The sequence below is a fragment of the Schistocerca cancellata genome, chromosome 11, assembly GCF_023864275.1.
Source record: "Schistocerca cancellata isolate TAMUIC-IGC-003103 chromosome 11, iqSchCanc2.1, whole genome shotgun sequence".
Lineage (NCBI taxonomy): Eukaryota > Metazoa > Arthropoda > Insecta > Orthoptera > Acrididae > Schistocerca > Schistocerca cancellata.
The window spans coordinates 165199957-165225192 of record NC_064636.1 but is presented as its reverse complement, the minus strand read 5'-3'; the positions used below and the strand labels follow the sequence as shown (position 1 = coordinate 165225192).

Below are 25236 nucleotides of genomic sequence, written 5' to 3'. Positions count from 1 at the left end.
CTGAGATTTCATATGAAAACATGAACAACATATGTGGTGTTCATTGGAGTACACTGATGAAAACAAATTTTCCATGATGTCATGTTGTGTTAAATTACATTCTAACAACTGTAATTGTCACACTGAAGTAACCTCCCTTCCATCTTAAGGGGGGAAAAAATGCCTGTATGCTACCAACATTCGCAATCAGTTTTTATGAAAGTAAAAATTAAATATAAATACATTGCAGCGTATTTAAATATGTGCATTAACTTAATAATATAATGAATTACAAAATGTAATGAAATGAGATAGACAAAAAGTGTAATTGTATAGGCAGTAGGAGTAAGTGTAGGAGTCCTCAATTCTCCGACACTACTTTAAATGGCTCAGTGTCTTACCTACTGTTTCGTATTGTATCTGCTCTTCAGTGATCCTTATCGGTTGTAAAGATGTTTCTCTTTTTGTGACCCCACTGTACACATACCATTCGGTCCGTGAACTCTGCAGGTGCAGGACCTGACGGCGACGAACGAGTTCCTGCTGGACCAGAATGCGCAGCTGCGCATGGCGAGCAAGCGGCAGGTGGTGCCCGCGGTGAGCATGACGAGCACCGTGCCCGGGGCAGGCCCCACTCTGCAGGTGAGTGCGTGTATGCTTTGGTAGTAATTGAAGTAATTCGTATCGGCTTGCCAGAGGAGGGGTACTTACTAGGGAGAGTCTTTGCCACTTCGTCATTTGACAGGGTAGCCAGTCAGCTGGCTGTTCTAGACTGCCATTCGGTAGCTGTCTGTGTAACACGGTGGACAGGTGTGACAGATACGACGGATTGAGTGCCTTCTTCTTTTCTCACATAATGTGCCGATAGCAAGTTATTTCAAAATTGTGCTACCGGAAGCCACATTACACTTGCCGAAGTCATCGTAATTCGATAAGTATTGTGGATTGTCGGCATATCGTTTTGTAAGATGTACCGACATTTCGGCACGTGTTGCGAGTGACATTTACCCAGATTTGTCAGGTGGCTGAAATATTGGTACATTTCACAACATTACATGGTCTACAAGCCACACAATTTTTAAGGAAATTGACTCTGATCACAAAAGCCTGTGAACATATGTGCAACTGTTCTATTTCTACTGCAAGAAATGAGGTATTAATGTGGACACGTCGCAGCAGACTTGGTGTTTCTAGGTCTGGTAGTTAGACTTGATATGTGTTCACAACCTCCTCTTCTCACTCACTGATTTCTGAGAAGTTTGGCTGCTGCAGATCTGTTTTATATATATATATATATATCCGCTTCCAGTTGTATATAGGGCCTTCAGTAAGTAAGTTACATAAGTTGCCCCATGCTAAGACAACTGCGTGACAAGACTGGTGCAGTTTGAGAAGAGAGTGTGTATTCTGGGCCTCCTGTGGTCACAGTTCTGCTGCGGTTACAGATAATGGGTGCATCAAAGCGTACGAGTCAAATGGCGTGGCAGCTGGAAACGTACTCTGAAATTGTAGTATGTAGGACACTTACGATTTTTGTATGTGAAACATCTAAATCGCACAAAGGTTCACTGTGAAATTCTCTCAGTGTACGGATCATATCCGATGTTGCATTCAGCCGTAGTGAAGTGGTGCCGACAGTTCGATCGAGGTTCCACAGACCGGGGTAGTGCCGGTCGCAAAGGAGAACTGTTGACATCGACCTCCGGCGACGGTTACCGGTCGTTCGAGGAACCGATTCGTAGCAATCGCAGGTTTTCCGACAGTGGGGACATTCGCAGTTATCGAATGGCTCGGTGACTAAGAAGTGGGTTTCTGTCGCCGAGGAATTGAATGATTGTAGAATGTTCTGACCTTTCTTTGTATTTACTTGATGACTGTATTGAAAAATAATGTCTTGTATGTGCGTGACTTTGGAGTGCAGTGCAGCCTTCAATAAAAGTTACTTGGCCTGAAGTGAAAATGTGTAAGTTACTAATTGAAGTCCTGCTGTATTATTTTCTCTCTGTGGTGGATATTTTGTTATTACAACTAATGCTAGAGGTGTGCTCCGACAGGGGAAATGTGCTCTGTCCACAATATTGGGAAGTAAAATGAGGTTTTGTTGCAAATTTACATCTCGTATTACATTCAGCATAGCCATTTAGTTAACTTACGAGATGTGCATTAACTCACCATAATGTTAAGTCGTATAAGTGTTGCAATGGGTACCTGTTAATACGTTTGAGGGACATCGATAGTGTAACAAACATTATTTGTGACACGTGTTACGCACAAAAATGAGTCTGACCGTAAAGCGAAGATTCTGACGGACGGTGTGTCCTAGAAGAGGTTTTGGGTAGCATTGTAGCAGCTGCTATTAGTTGTGTGACTTGTTATTACGAACAAAACAGGTATGACTCAGTCTTAGGACAGCTGCTGTTAAAAAAAAAAAAAAAGAGGATGTGTGAGTAATTGTGCAGGAAATCAAAAATAAGGGGGTTTAACAGTTGAGAAGTGGCAAAGATTAGCAGTGAGATGTACTGAAGTACAGAGTAGGGAGATACTTGGCAAGCTGTGCAAATTACGAGAGAGCTCAGAATAGAAATGACAAACGGCGTGGCGTACGGCTCGCGCTAGCGCGGCAGCAGCGCAGGCAAATCTCAGCATTCATCTGTAATGGTGTGAGTGTATGTTTTTTTCCTGGTGTCATTTTGGAGTGCAAATTGTGACACACGTTATCTAACTTAAGCATAATTTAGAAAGATTGTTAAATGGAAATTGTTGTGTGGAGCCGAGTGTCAGTTCGAGTCTGCTTACCAGATACGTGCACGTACTTGTTATAAGAAGCACACTTGTAAGTGCTCACTTTCATCCGAACATATTGTCTTCAGGCACAACGCAGTTTCCTCAGTTGTTAATTTTGTTTTGTTTTTGTGGTTTTTTCTTAAAGAAGGTCTTCACAATTTCAGCTGCTTACAGGCAGAGGAATTCGCACCCTCCTCGAAAGAGACAGTGGAATTTTTTTCTCTAATACAAGTACTCGGGACATAAATATGGCAGAGACTGGTCTGTAAGTTTAATGTAAGTGTTCCTGAGCAGTTGACTTGCGAAGATCTTTCTACATTCATTTCGTCGTGCTTGTGCGCGAGAGAGACAGTGCACTGCTTTGAGACGTGACCGAACGGCAATAAACAGCTTGCACAGTATGATCTGCAAATGTCAAAAATTTTCTATTTTCGAGTAAGGGTCATTCCGTGTCAAGTCACCCAGGCCTTGACACCAACCGTGTCAGATTTTGATGAAACTTGGTACAATTACTTCTTTTATCATCCTGAAAGCACTTGTAAAAATTTTTTTGCTCTATCTCTCATAATTTTATATATATATATATATATATATATATATATATATATATATATAAATATGTCTGCTTGTGTCTGTATATGTGTGGATGGATATGTGTGTGTGTGCGAATGTATACCCGTCCTTTTTTTCCCCCTAAGGTAAGTCTTTCCGCTCCCGGGACTGGAATGACTCCTTACCCTCTCCCTTAAAACCCACATCCTTTCGTCGTTTCCTCTCCTTCCCTCTTTCCTGATGAGGCAACAATTTGTTGCGAAAGCTTGAATTTTGTGTGTATGTTTGTGTTCGTTTGTGTGTCTGTCGACCTGCCAGCACTTTCATTTGGTAAGTCACATCATCTTTGTTTTTAAGTGTATATATATATATATATATATATATATATATATATATATATATATATATATATATCCAAAAACAAAGATGATGTGACTTACCAAATGAAAGTGCTGGCAGGTCGACAGGCACACAAACGAACACAAACATACACACAAAATTCAAGCTTTCGCAACAAACTGTTGCCTCATCAGGAAAGAGGGAAGGAGAGGGAAAGACGAAAGGATGTGGGTTTTAAGGGAGAGGGTAAGGAGTCATTCCAGTCCCGGGAGCGGAAAGACTTACCTTAGGGGGAAAAAAGGACGGGTATACACTCGCGCACACACACACACACACACACACACACACACACACACACACACACACACACAGGGATATGTGTGTGTGTGCGAGTGTATACCCGTCCTTTTTTCCCCCTAAGGTAAGTCTTTCCGCTCCCGGGACTGGAATGACTCCTTACCCTCTCCCTTAAAACCCACATCCTTTCGTCTTTCCCTCTCCTTCCCTCTTTCCTGATGAGGCAACAGTTTGTTGCGAAAGCTTGAATTTTGTGTGTATGTTTGTGTTCGTTTGTGTGCCTGTCGACCTGCCAGCACTTTCATTTGGTAAGTCACATCATCTTTGTTTTTGGATATATTTTTCCTTCGTGGAATGTTTCCTTCTATTATATATATATATATATTATATATATATATATATTTTATATTTTTAAGTATATATATATATAAATTTTTAAAGTTTTTAGATTTGGCGTTGTTTCAGCAGTCGGAAATCGTAACTTAAACATGTCCTCACAACTAAAAAAATTTGTATATTAAAGAATACTCAAGATATCAGTATGAAATTTTGGAATAAGTTTGTGTATTATATCTAAATGTTAAAAAAATTACCATAAAGATATATTAAAATCTTCCAAATGAAAAAAATTTACAAGTTTTTTATTTTTTATTTATTTATTTATTTATTTTTTAGGTAACGGATGTTTATTTTTACAAAAACTGCAATATCTAGTGTCTCAGACCTGATAGAAACCTCAAATTTGTTTTAAAATACTCTTAATTGTATAGGCTATTAGATAAAAGAAAAATTATGTTGGCTTTTTAACCTGTTTAATAGTTATCTAATTTTTAAAATAATAATAATTATATTTTAAAAATAAAAAGTACCAAGTGACTTAGACACCGAAAATAAGTTTTTGTCTTCTTGGAGTAACAATGTACGTTTGGATTTTGTTTTGTAACTCCTGTGATTTGAAGTAAAAAATTATTACAGTGTTAAATAGTGCTTGGATAGTATTTTATTAAGTTTATTCGAACTTTCAGTAAGTACTGCTACTTAGTTTACAGAGATTCTTTTCCAATATCCAATAAAAGTAACCAGAACAGTAATCAGACCAAAAGTGAAATCAGTATGTCAGATATTCAAACCTGTAGCGTAGGGTTATTTAAAAAATCTGTTTCCAAACAACCTACACACCTTCAAAAAAGTTACAACCTGTATCTGAATTGAGTGAGGAAGAATAAGATTTGATCCTCTTACAATCTGGAATTAATCTGTGTGAATTTAAGAATATATGTTCACACCACAGCTACCACTTTTTAAATGTTTTTGAAAAGTATCAAACAACATGTGTAGAACCACTAAAAAAAACACAAAAAGCCCATCAAAGAATCGTTGAGAAGTGTAGGCTTGGATCTTTCTAAACAATTACTGACAAAAAATATTAGCATAAAACCTGGACAAAAGCTCTGCTCATCATGCCGTATCTTTTGTGAGGAAAAATTAAAAGTTGAAGTCAATGAAAGTGAAACAGATGATTAAGTCATGGTTGAATTAGAATCATTGGAATCCAGAAATGAATCCCTCATACAAACAAACATTGCTCTTGATAATTTAGGTTTAACACCGATAAAGCTTCATGGCTTGTCAGAACAAAGTAAAGGGTCTTATTTTAAAAGGAAGGTTAGCAGTATTGAAAAGACTGCAAAAAAGGCGGTTTCAAAAGCATTAAAATATGATGCACCAAGTTCTGGTGATGACAAAGAAGATACAAATATGGTTGAGAAAGCAAAGGATTTTGATGTTATGATTTCTCTTATGAAAGAGAAGACTTCATCTGTTGGGAGGTCTAGAAAAATCCAGATTCTGACCTTGGCTCCAGATTCTTAAGAGTCGAAATAAAGTGATGAAAGAATTTGATGTAAGTGAGTACATGGTGCGACAAGCTAGAAAGCTAAAATCTGAAAAGGGTATTTTGGAAACTCCTGATCCAAAAAAAGGTAAAACTCTTTCTGAAAATACAGTAAGACTTGTAACAGATTTTTACAAAAAGGATGAAAGTTCCAGAGTGCTACCTGGAACAAATGACAAAGTAAGTGTTCAAAAAAATGTGTACATGCAAAAAAGACTCATTTTGTGTAACTTGAGAGAACTCTATTATTCTTTCAAATGGGAGAATCCCGAGGTAGAAGTAGGATTTTCAAAATTTTGTTTCTTGAGACCTAAATGGTGAATCCTTGCTTGTGTTGCAGGCACACACACTGTATGTGTATGCAGTATCCACCAGAATGTTAAACTATTACTGGATGCAGTGAAAATTGAAGAATCTTATAAAGACCTAATTAAGATGCTTGTGTGCAACACGGAAAACCAAAACTGCATGCTACATCATTGCGACAGCTGTCCTGCAAATACTGCACTAACTGAGTACTGAACTGAAAAACTAAGTGAAGATTATGATTTAGAAGAAGAAATTGTAATCAGTCAGTGGGTTAACACAGACAGGGCAGAAATTATAAAACAGTCTATCAGTGTTGAAACCTACATTTTTTTATTGGTTAGGTCATTGGAAAAGCTCACCCCGCACTCGTTTATAGCAAAATCCCAATCAGCAGCCTTTAAAAGATTGAAAGAAGACCCACTACCCAAAACAGCAATTATTGTGATGGATTTCAGTGAAAATTATTCCTTTGTTATACAAAATGAGATCCAAAGTTACCACTGGAATAGAGGTGGTTGGAATGTACACCCAGTTTGAGTTTTTCTAAGAAATGAGGAAAACAATGTTTTTGTTTCCAACCACTGTTTTATTAGTGATGACCAAGAACATGACACTGGTTTTGTTAACTTTGTACAAAAAGAAATTACAAAGTGGCTGTCGTTACATCATACTGACATTGACTCAGTTCACTACTTTACAGATGGTTGTGCTGGGCAGTACAAAAATAGAAACAGTTTTAAAAATTTGACTGAACACTTGAGAGACTTTAATTTGAAGGCCCAACACTGTTTTTTTTTTTTTTTTTTTTTTTTTTTTTTTTTTTTTTTTTTTTTTTTTTTTTATTGCAACAAGTCATGGGAAGTCAATTTGTGATGGCCTGGGAGGAACTATTAAAAGAATTTTAAGGAAAGCCAGTCTACAACTTTCAGACGAAGAACAAATAATGACAGCAATCGATGTGTACAAGTTTTGTGAAAAAAATATTGAAAACATTCATTTTCACTTTATTGACAAAAAATAAGCTGATTTACTACGGTTAAAACTAGAAAAACGTTTTTCAGCAACCCAAACCATTCCTGGAACAAGAAGTTTTCATAACTTCAAACCACTTCCAACAAACAACCTTGAAATTAGAAGGACTACAGATAGTGTAAAACCCTCCTTAGTCTTTTCTTTCCATTCTTCTTCTGATTGGGTTCATGTTGAACCATCCATAAATAGCTATGTGGCTGCAAATTATGATGGTAACTGGTACTTTGGACTGGTAAAAACAATATTCAATGATGAAGAAGATGCAGAAACTCTATTTCTACATCCTTCAGGACCAGCTGCATCATTTTATTGACCTGAAAAAGAAGATTCTTGCATAGTGTCTTTGGAGCACATAGTCTGTGTAGTAGACGCACCTCAATCAAGCGGCACTGGAAGAATGTATTACTTCAAAAAAGACTGTATCAAAAGAACTAAAAGCTCTTGGATGAAGTGGAAACACAGTTTGAATCAGCATTGATGTTTATTAAAAAGTCAAAATTACTCAAAAAATTCAATGTTTCAAGCAATCAGTTGGGTTATACATAAGTGTCGTAAGTACACTATCTTTGTACATAATTTTAATGTAATCTACTATAATTAATAAACATGTTAAAAAGCCATCATTATTTTTGTTTTATCAAGTAGCCTATATGTTTAAGAGTACATTAAAACAAATTTGAGCATTCTATCAGGTCGGAGACTCTAGATATTGCAGTTCTTATAAAACAAAACATCCGTTAAAAAAAATTACATATATATTTTTTTCATAGAAAATATATAAAAAAATACATAGTATCATTTTTATCTTCAAACATGTATAATAAATAAACTTGCTGCAAAAATTCATGGTGTTATCTAAAAGAGTTTTTAAGATAAGCAATTTTAAAGTTTTGAATACAAATTAAATTTACCATTTCCGAAGGTTCGGAAAACACAAAACATAAAAACTTCAAAAATTTATTAAAAAAAACTATAAGAGATGCAGCAAAAAACAAAAATTTACAGGTGTTGTCAGGATGGTATTAGAACCATTTGAGCCAAATTTCATGAAAATCTAAGGAGGTGGGTGTAAAATTTATTTTTTATTGGATGATTTGATATGGAATGACCCGTAAAGTAACACACGCGGATCCAATTATTGCTGAGAAAAATTTGTATCCTGTCATTTTTTGTGAGGTAGAAAATAGATAGACTGGCCCTCTTTACACTTGTAATTCAGGTCATAATAATACAGCTTCTTTATGATTTTACTGTAAACTGCCAAAATAAATTGGCAATTTTTTTATACTTATTCTTACAAGGAGAGGTTCCCTGCAGTGGGATTGACGTTTTGAAACAATTTGTACGGTGATGTAGACTAAGATCCAAGGAATCACACCGTTCAACCCGGAGGGCCCTCATTTGTGAGTAATCGATGAATTTTGTGTTTTGCTATACAGCTTTAAAAATGGTAACAACTAACAGACTGGTTGTATAGTGTAATGGTTAAGTTACTGACCTCACATGCAAAAGGTTTTCAGTTCAAGCTTCGTCAAATACATTGAAATTTTTTAATTTTTAAATCTTGATTGAATTGATTTTGATCATTATTTTTATCAGTTAATTGGTTTTAATGTAATTTTTTTTTATTCAGTTGTCACATCATATTATTTATTGTTATGATGGAGATGGAGTCGCAGATGGGCACAACGACAAGACTGTCACGATATAAGCTTTCAGCCATAAGCATAAGGCCTTTGTGAAAAATGGACAACACACACACACACACACACACACACACACACACACACACGACTGCAGCCTCTGGCAGCTAAACTGTGGCTTCAACTGCCAGAGGCAGCATCCATGTGTGTGTGAGTTGCATTTGTGTGTTTGTGTGTCTGTTGTCTATTTTCGACATCAGCATCTCTGCGATATGGTGAGTCCTTTTCATAATATTGCTACATTTCGTCCTGGATCTTCCGTCGCTTGATTTTATTTGTTGTACGGAGTACATCATTTGCTGTCATTTTTCTTCCTGTCATTATCTATTAACTTCAATTTAATTGCTTCCATTTTGTCATCTGACATATTTGTCCATGTCATTGCATTCATTACTTCTATTTCTCATGTTGTTTGAATTTCACTTTACTTATAATCTGCTTTCATTTAAATCATCATCTGTGTTATTTTGTCTATAGTGCAGTGGATACCAAGTGGAAAAAGAATGAGAAAAAGAAAAAAATAAGAGCAATTGAAGAAATTAAAATGTTGATTAAAATCGCGTGACAAAGGAATACAAATAAAAGAAATTGCGTGTAAACCAGTTAATTGACTAAAATAATGATCAGAGTCATTTTGATAAAGATTTAAAAATAAAAAAATTCGTTGTATCTGGCGAGATTTGGACCTAAGACCTTTTGCGTGTGAGGTCAGTTCCTTAATTATTATGCTATGCAGTCAGTCTGTAATTTGTTATCATTTTTAAAGCTGTATACCATCACACAAAATTCAAAAAAAAATTTTTGTCGATTACTTGCAAACAGGGCCCCACCAATGTGATTGGTTGCAGAGTGTGGTTCCTTGGACCTTAACCTGCATTGCTGTATAGATTTTTCAAAAAACTGATACCACTGCTGGGGATCTCTCCGTGTCAAGTGTGATATTTAATTTTTTTGTGGCCAGTATGTGTAGTGGTTTCTTTCTGAACCTTTCAATCTAACACTTGAGAACTGATTATGAAGCTCAATTGGGGGTCCAGGTTTGACAGGGGAACCTTACAGGGTGAATTGTGTTAAGAAATATGGAACTTGCATAAAAGTATAATAAACGTTACTGTTTGTGGGATTCGAACCACTACCTTTATAATTAAGACATCTAACGCTGAGCACTCAGCTGCTGGGACTGCGATAATAATTAGAAATGTGTTGTGCTCGACAGTATAAGAATTCTTCCTTCAAAGGTGATAATTTTTTTTTTTTTTACTGTTAAAGTCATGTCAGTTTAGGGAATTGATTTCTGGGCACTAACCTCAAATCGTGGAAGTACAGAGAAAATCAAAGGGGACCAGTTTTTAAGTCCCCTCATGAAGTTTAGTGGGTCATTGGATCTCAGTTAAAGTGAGGGTAATAGATTATAATCCAAAAAAGTGAGCGTTTTCATTCAGCGGCCCAGCCATTGTTTGCACTAGTTACAATGCTGTGCCCGAAACAGGTGTTTCGTGAGCGAGGGAACGAAATTTATTAGGAATGGTACGAAATCGTACACACTACTGTGCAGAGGTGGGTTTAGGAAGAGTTGCAGTTAATTTCTGTTCCCCAGTGTAGCAGTCGGTGTTCGTAATATTTTATGCAACCACTGTGTACGGTCAGATTGATTGCGCCTGAAGACGATACGTTTGTGCTCGGGGCTCCCTCGATCACTTTTGGAACAAACAGGTTATTTTACTTAGCCGAGTTTTGCAGTTTACATTACTCGCAACCTGTTCGGAAGCTCGGTACGACTGCACCCTCTGGTGTTTCGTTAACTGTGCCTGAGGGTGAGGCCATTTACGCTTTGAATAACAAACAAACTGCAAACACAACTGAGTGGAAAATTAGTGTGAAATTACCCTGTGTGAAAACCAAAATAAGTGTATGCTGTGACAGTGTCCTGTTTTGTAGTTTTCTTGTCACCTCAAAAACAAAATGCACCCATCCCGTGCACAAAAATGGAGTAGTAATGAGAAAAGGCCCAACAAAAGAGTCGAAACGAGGGGTGTGCAAGTATCTGGTGCAGTACCGGATTCCGGTGCCTCCCACCCCACCCGAGGCACGCCCGAGGTGGTCCGATTTCGGTGCACCGAACTCTGGGCACGAGCCGGAGAGTACCCGCCCCCACTGCCGCCGCAGGTGCGGGCCGCGGACACTGTGGGCGCTCAGATGCAGGTCGCGGGTGCCGCGCAGATGGCGGCGGTGGCGGCTGTGGCGGCCGGCGCTCTGAGGTCGGCGGCGGTGCCCGTATCGGTGGCGGGCGTGGCGGTGCCCGTGCCCTTAGCTGCCGGCATCGGCGTGGCTCCCGTGCAGATCCCGCAGTCGGTAAGTGGGTGGGCTGTGGGCGGACCTGCCACGGACGCGCAGATGAATGCTGGGATGGCGCCCGTCTCTCTCGGTATTGTCTGTCTGTGAGTCAGTGTTGATGTCGAGGTGGTGGTTTCTGTAAATGTGTGTTGTAATTTTTGCGATGTGATGATAAGGTGTAGAAGGGGTACTTAACTAGTGATTGCTGTATTTTTTTATGTCTGAACACTTTAGAAAATTCATTTTTTTCTACAACTTTTGCCACCGATCTGTTCGCCCGGATCTGATGCTGCGAGTGATAGTTGTATTTACTCACTGTCGGATTCAAACCGGACGTCTGAAGTCAGGCAGTTGACTCAGTCAATTGTTGTATAATGTTGTGTGTGTAAGAGTGGAATTGTTGTCTTTGGTGCCGAGAGTACCTTAAAAACTCTTTGACACACTTCTTATGTATTTAAATTCTATTATAATTAGTACAATAGTTAGCTAGTTGAATACTGTCAGTTGCAGGGAACACCAGTTTAGAGATTATACTTGTTGTATTCTGATGAAGTGTCTGTTTTTGATAAGTGTTTTCACGAGTTTTGTTCTCTCTTTTTTTACCATCTGTTGTGTGTTAAATATAAAACGCACTTCTCTACAAAACATACACAGTACGCGAATTGGTGAACACTGTGTAATGTTGTGATAATGTTAGCCTTCGGTGACCTGGTTTAGTGTCACTTTGATGATTGAGGTCTCACTGCCCTCGTATTACAGTTCCTCGAGTACGTACAGCTGGAATATTGCTTCATTACAAAAGTAATAAGAAGCTTGCCTTTTTGTTAGAAACACACATGCGTGGAAGGCTACTGCACCTTGTGATTCACCGAGCGAGGTGGCGCAGTGGTTAGCACACTGGACTCGCATTCGGGAGGACGACGGTTCAATCCCGTCTCCAGCCATCCTGATTTAGGTTTTCCGTGATTTCCCTAAATTGTTTCAGGCAAATGCCGGGATGGTTCCTTTGAAAGGGCACGGCCGATTTTCTTCCCAATCCTTCCCTAACCCGAGCTTGCGCTCCGTCTCTAATGACCTTGTTGTCGACGGGACGTTAAACACTAGCCACCACCACCACCACCACATTGTGATTCCCACTGCCCGTATCTATGTGGCTGCATTTCATCTTGTGCAGTACCTTCTGAATGCATGTTCTGCCTGTGCCCACAAAGCAGTGAATGAAACAGTCAGATGATTGATGGCTGTTCTTGGTAATACAAACATAAAACTATCAAAGTATGGTCAGCTTTATTATGACTCTTGTGTTTTGCGTGCTTTCAGAAGTTGAAGAGCAGTTTTCTTCTGAAATGTTTTATTTTTATGAGTTAAATCAAATAAAGATGAGACTTAATTTTTTTATTTTTATTTACTTGTGCGGGGTGGGGGAGGGGTCGGAGGTGTAATGATGCACGGGGGGGAGGGGGGGGGGACTTTCCATCTGTAAACGATTAGCTTTTTGGTCAGATGTCAAATGCACACGTTAACTTTTTCCTAACTCTTAACTCATTTGTGATAGTGGCAAAAGTGCTACCATAACTTATCCTGACATCGTCTGCGATCTCAGTGACAGTCAAATGCGTGTCACCCTCCAGAAGTTGTCGTCATCTTCAGTGCCAGTGTGGGGTAGCGACAGTAGCCCTCATTCTCGACGTGCTCACGACTCTCCGTTAATCGCTCATGCCGAGCAAGAGTTCGAGATCTCTGAAGTTGATCGTCCTCGAATTGTCGACTCGCTCTTCTGAATATTTTGCCCGGTCGTTACTCCTTCCCGAGTGAGAAATGTACTATCGGACCGCTCGACAGACGCAAGTTCCTCAGGCAGTGTGCTAATGACAAATGACGAAAGTGAGCGGCCCAATTCTACTCTTGCCGCGCTCCTCACGTCCCCACCCGACACCAAAAGGAGTAGTACCATCGCGTGCAGATGTATCGATGAATGAAATGGATATTGACTTATTTGTTACTATGTGTATTTTTATCTGCTTAAGTCACTTTTTCCTTCTGAGCACCGCAAACAGTGAACAAAAGACCTCCCCCCCCCCCCAGCTCTCTCTCTCTCTCTCTCTCTCTCTCTCTCTCTCTGTGTGTGTGTGTGTGTGTGTGTGTGTGTGTGTGGGTGGGTGGGTGGGGTGCGGGCGCGTGCATGTTCCATTCTTTCTTGTGGTTAACAGAATCAATTCAGTAAGGTGATTATAATTTTATGCCCTTTCAGGCGATGCGTGTTTTTACTTTGGAATATTTCAGCTGGAGTAAGGCAGCCTTTCTTCTGACAGTGTTAAGACATTCTGTGTAATGCTCTGTTCTTTTCACAGACTTTAATAATAGTCACAAGTTTAATTTTGTTGTATAGGAACAAAGCAGTAGTAAAAGTAAACAACAATGTAGGAAAGATAGATTGCTACTTACCAAAATGAGACAAATTAAATTGCAGACAGGCACTTACATAAAACTTTCGGCCACAGCCTCAGTCGGCATAAGATAAACGCACACCGTTCGTACTACGAGCGAGCACACCTCGTGCACACGTGACTGCCAACTCCAGCACCTCGGGCTGAGCTGCCAGAGCTTGCTTGTGTGTACGAATGGTGTGAGCTGATGGAGGCTGTGGCCAAAAGCTTAGGTGTCTTTTAATTGTGCCTGTCTGCAACTTAATGTGCCTTCTTTATGATAACTAGCAATGTATCTCTCCTATACTGTTTATATTTCTACCTACAGTTTTCGTTTTCCGACAGTAGAATTAAGTAATAGTTTGCTCTTCCTTCCGTGAGGTTGCAAACAGAGGTGTAATTTTTTTCCCCTTTTTTTATGAAAGAAATTTCTCTCACTCGAGTCATTTGTTCACAGTGGATTTGCTTCAAAACTTATCATCGATACGTGTACGAATCGGACGCATCTCCTCTGGCATCCTCCCATCTAATGCACTAGCCAGTTGGTTATTACTGGTAGTAATTTGACCTTAAAGTAAAACTCACTTGTTCAGTTCCACTTAACACTTCTTCGTAGAAAAAGTGTGTACTCTTAATGAGCACTGTTCCCCTGGAGAATGTAATTTTCAGTCTTCATTGTATTACACCCATTGAAATTGTTTTGCAGTGCCCTGTGTCAATGTGTCTACTTGTAACTGCATTTTTGTATGTACTTTGGTTGCAACTATTTTGCACATTGTTGAGCTCTATGTTGTTGTTGTTGTGGTCTTCAGTCCTGAGACTGGTTTGATACAGCTCTCCATGCTACTCTATCCTGTGCAAGCTTCTTCATCTCCCAGTACCTACTGCAACCTACATCCTTCTAAATCTGCTTAGTGTATTCATCTCTTGGTCTCCCTCTATGATTTTTACCCTCCACGCTGCCCTCCAATGCTAAATTTGTGATCCCTTGATGCCTCAGAACATGACCTACCCACCGGTCCCTACTTCTTGTCAAGTTGTGCCACAAATTCCTCTTTTCCCCAATTCTATTCAATACCTCCTCATTAGTTATGTGATCTACCCATCTAATCTTCAGCATTCTTCTGTAGCTCTATAATGTACAGAAATTTAGACCTGTTCTTTGTCACCCCCACTTCACGAAAATAAACAAGATTTTTATTTACTTCTCAGTTGTATTTTGAATACTGTTCATGGCATTTAGGTAGCTCTTCTGCCACCCCAATCCTCATTTTAAAATAATTTCCCCCGACCATCTCCTGGACCTCTCCTATTCTAATTTATAGTGGGATAAATTAGTTTATCACCAGTCGTGCAAGTACAGAGTGCATCGGACGACTGTCACTTAGAAATTAACTTTTTTGTTCCTGAGAAGGAAATGTGGGAGCTATACAGAACTGTAAGAATTTGTCATTCTCAGCGAGTAACAGTTTCGATCAAAGTCGGAAGACAGTACGTTACAGAACGATATTCACTCTTTTTCTGGTCACTACCGACCTTACGTTTCGTTGAACGCATCAGTAAATTTAAACCAATTCCAGCTCATTTACGTCTGACATTTACATGTTTTTTTAACTCAAGACACTGCATTTGCGTTTGTTTGCAAATGTGCGGACACACTGAATGCAGTGTCATCTGCTAACCGAGACTGGCAAGGTCAGCTTTGCCGAGAAAGCTGTCTTTATCTACAGAGACTGTCTAGCTTCTATACAGCTAATTCCTTCAGCAACCGAGCTGTGTTTTTTTGGATGGAACAATCAGTACTGAGCGGTATCAGGTTGGCCTACCTTGAAATATGGAAACTACTACTCGTTGTGATTTTCCAACAGTGGAAACACTTTATAATGTCAGTGTACGAGAACTCTTCCTCAAAACTTAAATGTTTCATTAGCAGTGTCAGGTTGTCCTACAGCAGTTAGTGTGTGACTTCAAAATTAATGACAGGGATGCCTGCAGGCCTTTAGCCACGCTGTTTATTCAGGTCTCCTTTGTTTCAGGAGTAGTAAGTAGCAGCGACATTTAAAACCACAGGCCACCAAGAAATGTAGAATAAGTGTGATGGGCTACTGGGAAGCAATTGTGTCGTATACCTCTGCTGGAAGACAATAGAGTGTAATCTTGACAAACTGTGGCTACTTGTTTATGTCTTTCTTTGCACATGTGTATGAAGCCCTTCTAGTTGATAGCACTTTGGTGGCTGGGATGTGACTTTTTGAGTGGATTATCATAATGACTGCAGTTTTACCTGTGGTGTGTGTGTGTGTGTGTGTGTGTGTGTGTGTGTGTGTGTGTGTGTGTGTGAGAGAGAGAGAGAGAGAGAGAGAGAGAGAGATAGGGGTGTGAGGGGAACAACAATGACAATGGCGCACCGTATTTGCTGAATTCAACTTCTGGCATATGAATTTCTGTAGACTATGCCATGTCTCGGATGTAATTATGTCTGGTGATCCTTTAGAATGTGAATGCCAATTGACAAAGTAAAGTGATACCGAGGAGCTGTTTCCACACCTGTTATATTGCTTTGTCTTCTGTTCTAATAATACTGTTGTCATCACTTGTGCAATATTACACTTCTTATCTGACGATCTTGCAACAGTATGGTACCGAACAGTGGATTCTGTAGTGCTCCCAGATATTCTTTGCTTATTCCTGTACTAGAGTTGTGATTTTTCTCTCTCTGTTTCGTGTTGTGACATTTTGTATATTTTAGTGTGCCAGTCAATAGATTATAGCTTCTGAAACCATAGAGGTCGGTGTTTATTAGCTGTCGAAACTGCAGTGACTACCGATCTTTCAGAGATCACGAACCGATGTAAGAGTATTTTAAGACTAGTAGTATGTTTGTGCACAAACCGGTCACAAAATCAAAAATTTTAGTAGTGATCTGAGATTGGTTGTGTCTGTGCAAATCTCCATCCACAGGTACACAGACCGGGTGCAGCCGTACACAGTAAATGCCCCGTAGCGTGCATTGCCGGCGGGAGCTGTTGCCATTCTCACATCGCTTTGGCGCCCATGTGCTGCTGCTGTGAATTTTCTGTACTTGTTTATTATGAGACAACTTCTGTCTTTTTTTGTCAGTTTCAGCTTTGACGCTCAGAGCTTTTGCGGGGCGAATGGAATAACCAGTATTTGGCTGAGAATCTTTGACGTTTGATTTCAGGACCGTTCTGGTAAACCCACATCCCATCTCTAGTACTGGTCTGGTTGAGTGGTTACAGCCCCAGATTCTTCTTTGACAAAGGTATCAAAATTATTTTTGTGTTTTCCTTATTTTCTGTTCTTAAACCATTCTACACCCCCATATCTCTCTCTCTCTCTCTCTCTCTCTCTCTCTCTCTCTCTCTCTCTCTCTCTATCTATCTGTCTATCTCTGTGTTTCATTTATATCTTTATTTACATTTTATGGGGTTAGAAGACCTTGCTGAATAAGTTATAGTGTGACCCATTGCGTGATTTGGGAGTCTCACTGGGTTGGGCCCTGCGGAGTGGTGGTGATCTCAGTGTGAATAAATGCCGGTAGCATGCTGTACCACGCAAAATGTTGTAATGAGTTACATCTTTACTGGTCAGTTTCTCAGTAAGCTGACCAGGAAATAGTTCACACACACACACACACACACACATGGGAATTCAGGAGGAAGAGGATGGAGAAAGCTATGAACACTGTTTCTATGAAAGAGTATGGGACCACTACAATATACGGATATTTTCAGTTGTTATTTATAAACTAGTTCAGTAAATGCAAGCAATTAGTTCAGGAAACACAAAAAAATTGAGCCCTACAGAAGCATCACAGAGGAAATGTACTAAAATTAAAATTTGTGTCACATCCCCACACAAAATTAGAAAAATCATAAGGACCCTTGAAATGAACATTATCAGGGTTTTGATGACAATTTTGTTAAAGCACTAAACATTTGTGATTCTATAATGTGTAATATTCTTAGTTACATGTTTAATACATAAGCAAATAAGTTCCGGAATTAAATTGTGTATGAGAAACGAGTGCTGCTGTTATTCAAACAAATATAGAACCCTCTAGACTGTAGGCCAAAGTTTTCCTATGTTAATAGTTTTTTTAGCAGTTAGCAACAATCTGGTGAGAGTAAACGAGATCTTTGTAGGTGCATGTCCATTATTTGTCATTGTTTCCTGAGCTACATTAATGTTCATTTGCACCACCAGTTTTTGGCCAAAAGAGGAATAACAGTCTTCAAACACGACAGTCCGTCACTCTGCTAGATTTCCACTGAAAGTGCTACCTGTAAAATAGTGCACACTTCCAATACGGTGGTTAAGGAAATGTCATTCGAGAGTTAATCATTTGTCTGTCTAGTGCATGCTACAGTTCCTTTTGAATGGTGTGTACTACTGCTGCTGGGAAGTACACGGGTCAGTACGATGTAGTTGAAATTCAGATTGTTCTGATAAGCCTTTTCTAGGCTAAGAATGTTCTTCGTAAATGCACAGTTCCTTTAAGCTGTGATACCACGGGAGGTAACAGTGAAAGAAAGCAAAGGAAATTATGAATACTGGCTGAGATGATGAATTAAAATTTGTGCCGAGGCCGGGACTCCTACTCACTAGGGAGACGCACTAACCGTTGCACTACTGCCACCCTAGGATTGTGCACGGATTACCCTTACTGAAGAAGGGGAATATAAAGATCTGGTAAGACGTGGATTGGAAGTGGTATCAGGAAGGGAGACTCGATGGAGTAACGAGCGCAGCCGTGTTAGGCACAGTGCCACGGTGACGCAGGATTAGCGTGTTTGCCTAGTGAACGGGAGACCCCGGTTCAAAACCCGGTCTCGGCACAAATTTTAATTCGTTGCTTTTGCCTGTACTTATTATCGTAGAGAGAGATGAGATTTAATATGTCTCCGGAATGTATAATTTCGTACATTTAATACCGAGGAAATAAGCTTTCCCGTAACAGTGGAAAGCGTCACTTTTAAGCCGGTGTGGATTCTGAAATTGTCGATCGTGTGGAATCCTGACTCGCATTTTTATTATATGACATTCTGAAAGAGACAGAGTGAGCCAGTTGGCTGGATGTAGTATGTCTAGACCACTGAAAAGCTTTTAACTAAGTACCACACATACATTTATAATGAAAAGCCATATCGTTGTGGGGTATAAAGTGAAATTTGTGACTGGACCGAGAATTTCTTTGTAGGTGGGACACAGTAATCTGTCTCAGGTGGAGTGTCGTCTACAGATGTAGGTGTAATTTTTGCTGTGCACGGGAAGTGTGTAGGTCCCTTGCTGTTCACATTTTGTATTAATCACCTGGCAGACAATATTAATCGTGAACTCAGACATTTTGCAGATGATGCAGTTATCTATAATTGAGTACCGTCTGGAAAGATCTGCGTAAATATTTGCACGGATTTCAAAATGGTGCAAAGTTTGGCAACTTGCATCGATTGTTCAGAAATGGAAAGTTGTGACTTGGCACGCAAAAAAGTATTCTGTGACTACAATCACAGTAGTTTCAGTTGGAATTCTTCAATATGTACAAGTACTTGGGTGTAGCAATTTCTAAAGATAAGAAATGGGATTATGACATCGGTTCAGTGGTAGCTAAAGCAGGTGGTGAGATGCAGTTTATCGATAAATTACTGGCGAAATGCGGTCGGTCCACAAAAGAGACTGCTTACAAATCCTAGAACAATGTGGGATGTCTACCACATAAGACTAAAAAGCGATATTGAGCGCACGGAAGTAAGGGTAGCACAAATAGGCAGAGGTTTTGTTTGACCGACGGTAGAGCATTGCGGAGGTGCCGAAAAACTGATCTGGAAGACTCTCGAAGAAAGATGCAAACTATTCCACGAAAGCCTACTTTTGAAAGTTTTGAGGACCAACTGCAAGTAACGAATCTGGCAACATACTACAACCCTCTACATATTGCTCCTGTGGGGATCGCAAAGGCGAGACTGCAGTGCCCGCAGAGCCATTTGAGCAGTCGTTTTTCTCGTGTTCCGTACGTGAGTGGAGCGGGAAGAAACCCTAATAACTGGTGCAGTGGAAAGAACCGTCTGTCGTGTGCTTCACAGTAGTTTGCAGAGTAAAGATGTAGATGTAATATTGCATCAGGAACTGTGTAAGCTGTGCTGTGTGGCAGTGTGATGAGCTGGTGTTAACACAGCTACAACTTGCAAGATATTCTGCATTGCATTCCACATCTTTTACTCTGATGCTCGCGTGACATGATGCTTGCGTGATGGCAGACCGTTTGTATATATCGACAGAAGCGGTGGACCCCGAATAGCTTCCTGTGGGATCCCCGGTTTGCAATGGCCCATTCACATCGGAGTCTGTTCCTCACGTGAGGACACGGGAAGAAAACTTAGTGTTCCCAGTTCACTACATACAAACTGAACCTTTGGCTGTATTGCTCTGACTTTGAAAAAATATGGCGTGGTCCACGTCACTGTACGGTGCGGTAATATCGAAGAAGATACCTACTGTCTTCAGCTTTTCTGTAGTCCTGCAAATGCCTCACACAGAGGAATAAATTATGTTTCCTGTTCGTGCTCCCATCCTGAATCCACACTGCACAACTGAAAAAAATTCTGTACTGCGATTTGTTGCTACTCTCTTACGCACTACTATAACAGTACCATTATGAAACACTGGTAACAAGTTGTTGCCTTCAGTTGTCTGCCTACGTTTTTATTAGTGTAGTAAATTTTTTAATATTTGGGGAACCGATCACAGCCGAACGAGCACAGAACTTGTCGACCGTGTACCGGATTATTCCACCGTGCTAGGTATTTCTGTGTGTCGGTATTCTCTTTTAAGTGATTTAATAATCGACGAAATCTCCCTCTCGCTCATTTTCTGCAGCTGTACGACACCTTCCTCTCGTATGTCGGCTTTTAAAAATTACGCTTACTCGTTTGCACCGATAATACACTCCTGGAAATGGAAAAAAGAACACATTGACACCGGTGTGTCAGACCCACCATACTTGCTCCGGACACTGCGAGAGGGCTGTACAAGCAATGATCACACGCACGGCACAGCGCACACACCAGGAACCGCGGTGTTGGCCGTCGAATGGCGCTAGCTGCGCAGCATTTGTGCACCGCCGCCATCAGTGTCAGCCAGTTTGCCGTGGCATACGGAGCTCCATCGCAGTCTTTAACACTGGTAGTATGCCGCGACAGCGTGGACGTGAACCGTATGTGCAGTTGACGGACTTTGAGCGAGGGCGTATAGTGGGCATGCGGGAGGCCGGGTGGACATACCGCCGAATTGCTCAACACTTGGGGCGTGAGGTCTCCACAGTAAATCGATGTTGTCGCCAGTGGTCGGCGGAAGGTGCACGTGCCCGTCAACCTGGGACCGGACCGCAGCGACGCACGGATGCACGCCAAGACCGTAGGATCCTACGCAGTGCCGTAGGGGACCGCACCACCACTTCCCAGCAAATTAGGGACACTGTTGCTCCTGGGGTATCGGCGAGGACCATTCGCAAGCGTCTCCATGAAGCTGGGCTACGGTCCCGCATACCGTTAGGCCGTCTTCCGCTCACGCCCCAACATCGTGCAGCCCGCCTCCAGTGGTGTCGCGACAGGCGTGAATGGAGGGACGAATGGAGATGTGTCGTCTTCAGCGATGAGAGTCGCTTCTGCCTTGGTGCCAATGATGGTCGTATGCGTGTTTGGCGCCGTGCAGGTGAGCGCCACAATCAGGACTGCATACGACCGAGGCACACAGGGCCAACACCCGGCATCATGGTGTGGGGAGCGACCTCCTACACTGGCCGTACACCACTGGTGATCGTCGAGGGGACGCTGAATAGTGCACGGTACATCCAAACCGTCATCGAACCCATCGTTCTACCATTCCTAGACCGGCATGGGAACTTGCTGTTCCAACAGGACAATGCACGTCCGCATGTATCCCGTGCCACCCAACGTGCTCTAGAAGGTGTAAGTCAACTACCCTGGCCAGCAAGATCTCCGGATCTGTCCCCCATTGAGCATGTTTGGGACTGGATGAAGCGTCGTCTCACGTGGTCTGCACGTCCAGCACGAACGCTGGTCCAACTGAGGCGCCAGGTGGAAATGGCATGGCAAGCCGTTCCACAGGACTACATCCAGCATCTCTACGATCGTCTCCATGGGAGAATAGCAGCCTGCATTGCTGCGAAAGGTGGATATACACTGTACTAGTGCCGACATTGTGCATGCTCTGTTGCCTGTGTCTATGTGCCTGTGGTTCTGTCAGTGTGATCGTGTGATGTATCTGACCCCAGGAATGTGTCAATAAAGTTTCCCCTTCCTGGGACAATGAATTCACGGTGTTCTTATTTCAATTTCCAGGAGTGTATTTTGAGTTGACGTGTCAGCTGCCGGTAGGAACGATTATTGAGAATATTGCCAAACTTTGATGGGTCCGTGACGGTTTCTTCCACAGAAGAGGTGGTAGTCTAATACACTGCCCGACAAGTAAAGTGAAGCACGTGTGAGGGGAGAAGGAAACAGAACGAAACTTCACGAGTCGAGAGGGCACGCGACGTTATTTCAGCGACGACACTACCTGACGAAATTTGCGAAAAACTCTGTATCGCGTGCCCACCTGTCGATACGACGTACACATTCTGGCGTCCGCAAATGCTTCGATTCGGTTAAAAAGGGTGTCGTAAAGTTACCGTATCCTCTCCCGAGGCAGACTGGGCCACAACTTCAGTGACTGCACCCGGATGTCAGAGGCGCTGCCACCCGGACCGAGTCGAGCCTCGCGGTCTGAGGCACCTCGTAACGGTTCACGCAGCTCCTCAGTGTAAGTTAGATGAAGTAGTGTGTGAGCCTAGGGATTGAAGACGTCAGCAGTTTGGCCCCACTGAAACTTACCTGTAGATGGAAGACCGAGCTGGTCCTACACGTGCCTGTGAGTACAGTCCTGGGAATCTTGCTGGGCACGCGAGTACCTCAACATCGTGCACACAGTTTACGGAGATATCTGCCATTTGTGGACGAGCACCGATATCTCCAATAGTGACACCACGACAGTGCCGCATGAGAGATAACACCTGAGAATGCTGGACGTCTCTGTCGTACTGTTGTGCCGTCGGTGTTTTCTTAATCACTACCGGCTGTGAATCAAAATCGTACCCGACGTCTCCCCTTACCGTGATACTGGGAGTAATATTACCGTCTCTCTCCGAAACGTGAAGTGCGGGACCTGTTCGCAGGTTGCTGCCGTACTCGCCGGTGGTGTCTGTCTAGAGTACTGGAGAACTACATCGGCAGTCCGTGCCTTCCGGTCACGGCACTGCACGGGACGGAACCGTTTGTGTCGTGCCGTTAACTGCGGCCTACGTGTGCGACAGTAATTCCGCAGTCCGGCTGCCCCTAGCACGTGACGGACGGTACGTGGCGGTGCAGAATATTTCGGGGGCTCCGTTACCCGTCTCCGGATGGCAGGCGCAGGTGTGAAGGAACTACAGTGTGTTCGGTGCACGGTACGGTGATCTTCCCACGTGGCGATCGGATGTGGTCGACCGGAACCTTGTCGACAGGTGTACTTGTCCTCGCATTCCTGTGCAGTCTGACTTCGGGCCACTGTCACGTCTGAATACCCCACCGACCTGGATATTGCACAGTTTGACCGTACGGCCAAATGGAAACCCGCAGTGGGGCCCCTTTCGACCTGTCGGTGCCGACAGTGCCGTCTCGCGTGAGTACGTGGCGGTGACCGTTCGACGTGTAAGTCGTTTGACCCACCTCGTACACTGATCGGCTAGAACATTACGACCACGTACTTAATAGCCGGTATTTCCACTTCGAGTACGGATAACACAGGTGACGCGTCGTGACACGGGAGCAGTAGGGTCTCGGTAGGACACTGGAGGCAGTTGGCACCACATTTGCACACACGTGTCACCTAATTCTCACAAATTCTGGGGAGGACGGCGACGAGCTCCGATGCCACGTTCGATTGCGTCCGAGATGCTTCCGTCGAGTTCGGATCCGGTAAGTCGGGCAGTCGGCACGTCGATCGGAACTCGCCACTGTCTTCCCGGAACCGCCCCGTCGCACTCCTGACCTCGTGACACGGCACACTGTCGTTCTGAAAAATACCACTGTCGCCGGGAAACGTTATCGTCCCGGAGGGCCGTACGTGGTCTGCGACCGGTGTACGGTACTCCTCGGCTGTCACGGCGCCTCGCACGGGCTCCACTGGCCCCGCGGATGCCCACGTTAATGTTCCCCGGAGTGTAACCGAGCCACCACTGGCTCGCCTCTCTCTCGCAGTACTAGTGTCGAGCAGCCGTTCCCGTGGAGGACGACAGATTCGTGCCCTCCCATCGGCACGACGGAGGAGGTGTCGGGATTTGTCAGACTGTGCGACACTCTGCTACTGCGTAGACGTCCGGTGCTGACGGTCACGTGCCCTTTTCGGTTGTAGTGGTCTTAACGTCGGCACACGTGTGGGTCCTTTGCTGCGGAGGCCCGTCGTCGGGAGTGTTTGGTGCACTGTGTGTTCGGTCACCCTCGTACTCTGCCCGTCATTAACGTCTGACATTAGTTCCACCACAGTTTGCCGCCTGTCCCATTTTACCGTTCTGACCAGCCTACGACGTCCTGCATCTGTAATGAGGGTGGCTGCCCGACCGCAATACCTCTGGACACAGTTTCACCTCGGTTTCGCCACGTGTCGAAGACACGCACCACTGCACTCCTCCGACACCCGACGAGTCGTGTAGTTTCTGAAATGCTGGTGCCGAGCTTCTGGGCAGTCACCTTCTGCCCTCTGGTAGATCGCACGCTTTCCCCGTTCTACACGAGGACAGCACGCTCGCAGGTACTGTGTGCACTGTGCGTGTGCCCGACTAGCAGTTATTGCTCACCAGGTGACGTTGCTATCGCCCGGGCACGTTTGTATCGGTAGTAGGTCGACAGTCGGTGTATACGGAACGGGATTTTCACTCTGCGACGGAGTGTGAGCTGATACGAAACTTGCCGGCAGATTGAAACTGTGTGCCAGACCGAGACTCTAACTCGGGACCTTCGCCTCCCGCGATCGAGTGCTGTACCGACTGAGCTACCCGGCCACGACTTACGACCTGCCCTCACGGCCTTAATTTCGCCAGTACCTCGTCTCCTACCTTCCGAACTTCACAGGAGCTCTTCTGATCGGTGTATACCTTACCGGGCCTAGCAATTTCTCTAAACGCAAACAACACTGATGCACACGGATGGTCATTCTGTGTGTCACAGAGATTTACAACTCTTAATCATTTACATACCCACTGATAGTGTGTGTGTGTATCTACAAAGTTACATTAACATATGAAATGTCTTCGGGTCCCTTAACTTTTTTCGTCGAGGCAGCGTATTTCTCCTTTATACTTTTTGCACGACTGAGATCCCTCCCGCCCTTTTTTTAGAGCTCCCTATTTTGTTGAATTTTTCAGCCCTTTATAGTATTTTACTTTGAGATTGTTCACAGCTCCCATTTCCTATTGTGTGATTTTCTAAAGTAATCAGTTTTCCAAACTTGTTGATTTACAGTACTACCTATC

At 42.6% G+C, this 25236-nt stretch overlaps 1 protein-coding gene across 1 annotated transcript in view; it reads left to right on the top strand.

Moving 5' to 3' along the window:
• LOC126108401 (zinc finger CCCH domain-containing protein 10-like) overlaps positions 1-25236 on the top strand; it is a 127606-nt gene that overhangs the window by 86791 nt on the left and 15579 nt on the right. The window contains exons 6-7 of the mRNA XM_049913611.1: positions 490-621; positions 16852-16861. Of these exons, the coding sequence (XP_049769568.1) occupies positions 490-621; positions 16852-16861 (142 nt within the window). The remainder of the gene's footprint in view (positions 1-489; positions 622-16851; positions 16862-25236) is intronic.